Consider the following 8,411-nt stretch of genomic DNA (forward strand, 5'->3'; position numbering starts at 1 on the left):
GAGATCTCTTGAGTCCATCTCCTTCTCCCCACTCCTTATGCCCTTCTTAGCTGATGCCAACATCACTTCTCACCTGGATTGCTGCAACCAGCCTCCAAAGTGGTCTCTTGGCTTCCAGTCTTTCTTATCTGCAATCCATTCCCAACACTGCTTTCTTGTGATCTGGCTCCTGCCTACCTCTCCAGACTTATCTCCTGCCACTTTTCTTCTAGACTCTAAATCTTATACACTCCAGCCATACTGAATGGCCTGCATTTCTCTGAATGGGCCATGCTTTGGTGCTCCATGTTGTCTTCTCAGTCTGGAACACCCCCTTTTGATGTCCTTTGCCTTGCAAATTTCTTTAGTTTTTCTAGACTCAGCTTAGTATTGCCTCCCTAGAGGAGTCTTCCACAGGAGTTCCCTGACTTTCCCATGGGATCCTTACCACTCTGTGTATGCCTTTATTATTGCACTTTTCATTGATACTGCTCTCAGAGCTGTAACTGCTATCTTATATGGCAAAAGAGACTTTGCAGATGTGATTAAGTTAAGGATCTTGAGATGGCGATGTCATCCTGGATTATCTACGCAAGTCCTAAATGTAATCATAAGTGTCCTTATAAGAGGGAGGCAGAGAGAGATTTGACTACAGAAGAAGGCAATGTAACCACTTAAGCAAGATAAGACAGTGCTGGCTTTGGGGCCACAGGCCAAAAAATGCAACTCTAAAAGCTGGAAAAGGCAAGGAAACAAATTCTCTGCCTAGAACCTCCAGAGGGAGCGCAGCCCTGGTGACATCTTCATTTCAGCCCAGTGAAATGTATTTCAGATTTATGATCTTCATAACAGTTAGAGAATAAATAGGTATTGTTTGAAGCTACCAAGTTTGTGGTCATCTGTTACAGCAGCAACAGGAAACCAATACCCTGGGCTAAGTGGTACCTCGCCCTGGGCCTCATGCTGTAGAGGCCTCTGCTCTAGGCTTCTTCCAGCTGTTCTCCTTCTTTCGGGGCTGAAGAGACTATGTCCCCCCTTCTAGACCAGGCACCAGATACACAGGACCCTGGAGTTCCTCACTCAAGAAATCCTTATGCAAGGCCTATTTCTGGGGCCTAAATAACTCTTCCTCAAGTTTGTTCTTTTGATATAGACTGTACTGCTCATGGGCTCGTGCCTGGATGTGAAGGGTAGTCAAGGGAGCAACTGCTTGTGGGGGTGAGCCACTGTGTAGACAATAGACTAAAGGGTGCAAGAACTGATGCCAGAGGACCACAGTGAAGGCCATAGAGTAACGCAGATAAGAGATAATGATAGTGGTAGAGATGGTGAGAACTGACTGGACTCTGAGTATATTTTTAAAGTAAAAGCAATAGGCATCCACACTGGATGAGAGGTATGAGAGAAAGAAAAGGGTAAGTGTGATTCCAAGGTTTCTGGCCTGAATAACGAGACACTGCCATTAACTTAGATGATAAAGGAGGGAGAAAGAGCAGATTTTGGGGTAAAAATCAACAACCCAATTTTAAATGTGTTAAGTTTAGGATACCTATTTAGACAGCAAAGTAGGTAGGTAGTTGGACATTTGAATGAATCTTGCTTTTCTCAAAGACGCTGTGATTCCAGCACCTAGCATAGGGTCTTGAATAATAGGAGATCGTTTGTATCTGATAGTTCAGATGAATATGTGACCTTCCTCCATAGAAATGTTTCAAAATCTACCTGCAGTTTTATATCCTCACATCATCAGGTTGGTTAATATCAAGCCTGGTGACATTATCCAGCCAGCAAACTGCATAAGCTAGGGCTATTAACAACCTGATTGTTTAGTATCTTCGTGTTCTTGGCTCTCTTAAACATTTTGATTAGGACTAGGGCTGATTTTGAATATTAATACCAAGCGATTGAAGTCAGATCCATGGTCTCTGTCTTATTATCCTAGTGTTGACGTTTCTTAATTTGCTGATTACAAAATGTTTTTCTCTGTAATTATAAAATATATGGCAATATTGACTTTGATCCATCTCTGAAATTATGTTATTTTCCCCACCACATGTTGGGAAAAGTTTGCAGCCAGAGCTTTTGTTATTGCAGTCTGCTTGAATGCTTTCCAGATGCTGATAGGGCCTGAAACAGTGTCTGATGATGCTGAATAGTCTATGAAGGTTAGCTCTCTAGAAATGTTAATTTGATGAATGAGCGATAATGCTGATCTTCCTGGCTCTAAATTTACAGACACTATGAAACTATATGTCTATAAAACTTAGTGTGTTTTATAGTGTTAAAAAGGTAACAGCTTTGTTGTAAGATGTTGGAGACTAGATTGCTCATGCATTTTCTCTTGTACTTTTGACAGTCAAGCTTTTCTTCCCCCTTCATTCTCCTGAAGTTTCTCTTGTCAACTTCACCAATGACTTTCACATTACAAAATCTGTAAATTATTATTACTTTTTTTGCAGGGTAGGATTTGCCCTGAGCTGACATCTGTTGCCAATCCTCTTCCTTTTTTTTTTTTTCCTCCCCAAAGCCCCAGTGCGTGATTGTATATATCTAGCTGTAAGTCCTTCTAGTTCTTCTATATGAGCTGCCACCACAGCATGGCTACTGACAGATGTGTGGTGTGGTTTCATGACTGGGAAGTGAACCCAGGCTGTGGAAGAGGTGAGAGTTCCAGAACTTTAGCCACTAGACCATCAGGGCTGGATCTATAGTCATTATTTTTAATTTCATTTTGCTTATTCTCTCAGTAACGTTTGACCTAGTTGACTACTCCTTCCTTAAACACCTTTTCTCCTTTATTTTGGATTCTTGTGCTCTTTTGTTGTGATGATTAATTTTATATGTGTCACCCTGCTGGACCACAGGGGGGCCCAGACATTTGGTCAAACCTTATTCTGAATGAGTCTGTGAGGGTATTTCTGGAAGGGATTAACATTTGACTCAGTAGCCCGAGTAAAGCAGATTGGCCTCCCTGATGTAGGTGGGCCTCATCTAATCAATCGAAGACCAGAAGGAAAAAAAAAACACAAAAGGGGTGAGTGAGCAGGAACTCCTGCTGCCTAAATAGCTTGAGCTGGAACGTTGGTATTTTCCTGCCTTTGGTCTTGAATTGAAACATCATTTCTTCTTGGGTCTAGGGCCCGTGGGCTCTCGTGGTTCTCAGGCCTTTGGACTCAGACTGGAACTGCACCATCAGCTCGCCTGGATCTCCAGCTTGCTGACTGCACATCTGGGGACTTCTCAGCCTCTATAATTGCATGAACCATTTCTTTACAATAGATCTCTTTCTATATATTTGTTTATTTGCTCATAGGCCATCTCCCCCACTAGAATGTAACACTGTGAGTACAGAGACTTTTTGTCTATCTGGTTCACTTCTGTATTCCCAGCCCTGGAATTGTGTCTAGCAGATAGTAGGCATTCAATAAATATTTGTGGGCTGTGTGAAAAAGTTTGCTTGTGTGTATTTTTCTAAGGCCTAAGACCAATAACCTTGTGCTTGTGTGTGTATTTCTTCACTGGTACTCAGAGCATGTCCACACGGTTTCTTATCTACCCTCACATCATCCTGTAAGAAGAGGAGGAGGGGAACGATTTAACTATGACTCACACCCATAGGTGGAACAGGAAAGTTTAGTTCTTGAGGATCTTAATGCTGTGTGTTTCGGAGCTGAGTGCCGCAAGAGGCGCAGCTGGCATGCCTTCATCTACCTCATGAACATGATATATCTTGGAATCCTGTCTTAGAAGAATTTCTTTATTTTATGCCTGTGCATTTTGCTATAAGACCTGGCCAGCAAGGAGTAGACTTAGTCATTAAGAATTTTCAACACTTAAAATTCTTTCCAGACTGGGAAAACTACAACTCACAGTTGTGGTTTCAGGATTCAGAAGTGCACCTGTGGTAAGATGGAGGAATGGTTTCAGACATCTTCTGGGCCTTGTCTTCTAAATCCAGCAACTAAGGGAGTAGGTTAATTAGCACTAACACTAATAATCCTTTAGTGTCCTGTGAATACTGTTACGTGAATGTGTTAATTCCTTCCTGCCCTCTTCCCATTATCTGGATTAGGTATTTCAGTGACAATTTATGAACAACGTTCAAATGCATACGATTTTTTACGTTAAGATTTTCACGGGAGGGAGTTAATACATAATAAACTCTTAAAGTAAATGCACTAATAATTCAGCTCTTAAATAATAATTTTATAGTCAGCCACATACCCCAAATTACATTTTTATAATGTGTTTATTTGTGTACAAAATATGTTATGATTTACTGATGCATGTGCAGCAAAATATTCTATCACATAAAACAAAAATACACCTTCAACTCATTTTCCCCTGACCTTGAAAACAGCAACACTGTTTCGGCAGTTCAGCAGCTAAAAAAAAAGTGCTATAATTAAGCAGTATTGGAATGTCTTCACTTGACAAATGTGATGTACAATTTGAGTATACAGCCACATCTTTGTTATTTTTTTCACAGAATAGGAAACTCCACATCCTGAACGCCTCCAGAAGATACAAATATTTGTATATATATGTACACATGTATACACTGTATATGTAAAGTGCCAACAAGCCTCTTTGTCCTTGTGAGTTTGTTGCATGTGAATTTGTTCTCTCTTTCTTTCTTTCCAAAGTCAGAGTCACACTATCGGGATCTCGGAGTTCATCAGCAGCCACCGAGAAGCTCATCAAAGGCTGGCTTGTTGGGGGTGTGGTGTTGGCGAGAGGACCGAGGAAGCCTTCAGACCTCACTGGGGGACCTGGAGCGGAAGGGCACTTTGGATTGGAAACAGCCACAGAACAGGAGCCACAGGGCGCGCTGGATCTCCTGGTTGCGGAAGGCATAGATGATAGGATTGATCATGGAGTTGTAGGTGGCGGGCAGCAGGGTGGCGTAGGTGTAGACAGCAGGGTCCTCGTGGCTGCCCACCACACAGTAGATGGCAAAGGGCAGCCAGCTGGCCCCGAAAGTGCCTAGCACCACGGCCAGCGTACCCACGCCCTTTCTGGTGGCGGCTAGGTGGGGCGGCGCCAGGCAGTGCTGCTGCAGCGCGATCTGGTGCGCGTGGCGCCAAACCACTTGGCAGATGCGCACATACAGGTGCAGCATGATGCCGAAGACAGCAAAGAAGGCTGCGGAGAGCAGCGCCACGTGGCTGCGAGTGAGCGGGCGCACCACGCTACAGGCGGCGCGCTCCGCCAGGCAGTTCCAGCCAAGAACCGGCAGCAGCCCAAGGCCTAGGGACACCGTCCAGGTGGCAGCGAGCAGAAGATGCACGCCCAACAGGGTCCGGCGGGAGTAGTAGGTAAGTGCGTTGTAGAGGGACAGGTAACGGTCCACCGTGATGGCTAGCAGGCTGCTGACCGAAGCAGCAAAGGAGGCCACGAGGAAGCCCACGATGAGCAGGCTCACGGTCTCGGAGGGCACCACGTACTGGAACACGAAGTGCAGAATGAGGCCGCATCCCGCTAGCAGGTCGGCAGTGGCCAGGCTGCCCACCAGCACGAACATGGGCGTGCGCAGCGCTGGAGTGGACGCGATGAGCGCCACTACCAGCGCGTTTTCGCCTGCGATCACCGTTCCCGACACGCAGAGCAGCACATCCCATGGATTCACCGCTGACAGCAGCAGCCCGGGCGGCCCCGCGGGTAGCTGCGAAGACAGCTCCAGCGACCCGTTAGCCGCGCCGCCGCCCCCCAGCGCCAGTGCCGCCGCAGGGGGCCCCCATTCACCGGCGTCCCTCGCCCCTGCCGCTGTAACCGCTGTCGCCGCTCCCTCGGCCGCCACTGCCACCACCTGGGACTCGTTGAGCGATGAGGCGCTCGCGTTCATCGCGGCCGGACACTGCACCCTGTTTGGGGAGGGAGAGCAAGCGTTAGGTGTGCGGTTCAAGCCGCCAGGGAACTTCCTCCGGCGCAGGTGCCCCGCTCATGTTGCCCATCCCACCTTGGGACCCCAGAGCAGAGCGAGGAAGCAGTGGTTAAGTGAGAACCACAAATAGATAAATACCTGTTGAACGAGTGAGCAAGTGAAACGCACATGGGTGCCCGCACGGATATCTGACTTTTTGCACAGATATACACACGGATAACATGCACTCACAGGCACACCGATCAATCCCGTAAGTGTGCCCCTATTTGCACACTCGCCCATATGCACCGAGCTAGGGGTGACAGCCTCAGCCAGTCCCGCTGGGGCCCTGGCCAGCGGGGTCAGGGCCTTCTCCCAAACTGGGCTGCGGAGTCGCTGTCCGCGGTGCTGAAAGCGAAGTTTCTTCGATCGCCGAGCCCAGCGGGCTCTGGAAGCCACAGAGACCCCTGGGAAGGCTGCTTGAGGGGACAGAAGCTGGGGTGATGTGTGCAGCGGGAGGGTGTGGAGTCAAGCTTGGCTCCATATCTCTGGCTTCGGGAAGGATTCATCCCTTGGCCATCCTTCACCCCTTCCTCTCTGCACACCCTCCAAGTTCCTCTCGGGAGCCCGGCTGCTCACCTGGGGAGTCAGGGCTTCACGAAGACTCTGATCATGAGCGCTGTGGCGGGGCACCAGGCTGCACTCCCGGTGCAGACCGAACCGATGCCTGCGAGGCGGCCGGGGCCGGCGCGGAGAGGAGCGCCGGGCGCCTGTGGCTGTGCCCGCGCCGAGAGTGAGACACACAGTCAGCGGCAGAAAAGGCGGCTAAGAGCAGCGCGCCTGCTGGAGATTGACAGGCAGGACGCGGTGACGTCAGGCTCCTGGCTCCCGAGTGCTAGCCCGGCACTGGCTCTCCTCGCCCGCCCATCAGTACCCCCTCCTGGTTTCCTCTCCCCCAAACAATGTCTCAGAGGGTTCAAGGAGGGAGGAGAAGCCGGAGCGGCAGCTTCCAGTCCAGAACCTCCAGGAATGGGTTGGGAAAAGAGAAGGAGAGGGAGAAAGGAGTGAAGAAGACTCTGAGGCCGGGCGAGGAGGGTGAGCTGGGAGGGGAGGGGTGAGGGAATGAGTTGCGCTGGCCTGGCAGCAAAGTCCACGGTCAAATGTCACTGAGGAGGCCAGGTCAAAGAAGAAGGAGAAGGGGGAGGTTGGAGCAGGGCGGTCTGACAGCAGAGTGACTAGCTTTAAAAAAATAAATAGTACTGCTTTGTAGATGGGAATGAACTGGTGGGGAGCCAGAGGGGCAGAGAGCTTTTCTTAAAGGATGTTTGAGGTACAGTGTGAGAAATGCAGAGTTGTGGGGAGCAGAGAAAAGACAGGATATCAAGGAAAACAATCTTTTCTTTGGAAGGTTACCTGTGCAGTTGTCCCCTCTTGACCCCCATTCCTTTCTCTCTCCCACTATCTTTCTTGAACTTTACACAGCAGGTTTCACCATGATCTTCCCAGCTGAAGGTTTCCCAATTTCAGTAGCTGAGAGTGCCCTTGGAACTTGCTCTTTAATTAAAGACCAGGTCTGTGTCTTGTTAGAAAAGAAGAAAACAGCAAAATGTGATTTACTTTCCTGGCAACAGACTTTGCCCTGTTAATTAGTACCCTATAAAACAAATTACAGGATGAAAATAGTGATAACTCAGCTGCACCAGACTTCAGTAGGCAGGAGTTTTATTTTCAGCCCAGATAAATCATCCTTTTGGTTTAAAGGTGTTTTGTTTTGTCAGTAAAATACAAGTATTAGATTTCTGCTTCTTCTTTTTTAACCAGCCAGAATCTCTAATAGCTGTACTTGAGCAAAAGCTAAAATAGTTGGCTCCATCCAAGGCTTTAAAATAAATGATTGAATATTGGCATGATGGCATTACACTGAGGCCACATCCATGATTTTCAGGGACCATATGCTCTAGGCAAGGTGAAAATAGACAACAATTGTTATTGGTGCTTCCTCTATATTCCCTGTGCACCCTCTCCCCACTCCAGGCCTCGCTTTGCCACTAGCCCCGGGGATTAAAAAGGAAAAAGATATACTCAGACTGGAGTGGGAGGTGACTTTTTACCTTGACCTGCTCCCTCTAAACATGCCCCCCAAGTCTAGACTATTCCTGCCCTCTGCCTCAATGCAGCTGAACTTAACTAGAGGAAAGAAGGAGTGGTAGGATTCTTCAATTCTTTGCTGGAATAGCCAGTGTTGGTCCATACAATGAACTTACACGCAATCTCTCCATTTGGGGAGTTTATAAAATTCTCAGACTGCTATTTTCACGAACCCCCAAATTGGCTGCAGTTCTAAGTTTCTGAAAAGAGCCATTTTGAGTTTCAGTAAAAGATTGCCATCAAAAAGCCAAGAATGTTATTTCAGAGCTGTCAAGTGAACTGTCAAATCACTGTAATAACATGTTAATCGTAAATTTTCCAAATGATCAGATAAAGGCCCAAGGGGAGGAGAATCCTTCTTAATGTCTAGATGTGTTACATTTTTGCATGCCACAATGGAGCAGAAAGTGTGGGATTAAAA

At 47.4% G+C, this 8,411-nt stretch overlaps 1 protein-coding gene across 1 annotated transcript; it reads right to left on the reverse strand.

The window, feature by feature from the left end:
* Window positions 1-4,732: 4,732 nt before the first annotated feature.
* On the reverse strand, window positions 4,733-5,827 carry GPR6 (G protein-coupled receptor 6). Its single transcript, XM_046674496.1, has one exon. The coding sequence runs from the start codon at window positions 5,822-5,824 to the stop codon at window positions 4,733-4,735; it is 1,092 nt and encodes a 363-aa protein (XP_046530452.1). The 5' UTR covers window positions 5,825-5,827.
* Window positions 5,828-8,411: the final 2,584 nt, after the last annotated feature.

This window comes from Equus quagga, chromosome 11, assembly GCF_021613505.1.
Source record: "Equus quagga isolate Etosha38 chromosome 11, UCLA_HA_Equagga_1.0, whole genome shotgun sequence".
Taxonomy (NCBI): domain Eukaryota; kingdom Metazoa; phylum Chordata; class Mammalia; order Perissodactyla; family Equidae; genus Equus; species Equus quagga.

Bases quoted from the DNA above. Each gene is read 5' to 3' on its own strand.
- GPR6 (XM_046674496.1), bottom strand. From the start codon at position 5,824: ATGAACGCGAGCGCCTCATCGCTCAACGAGTCCCAGGTGGTGGCAGTG.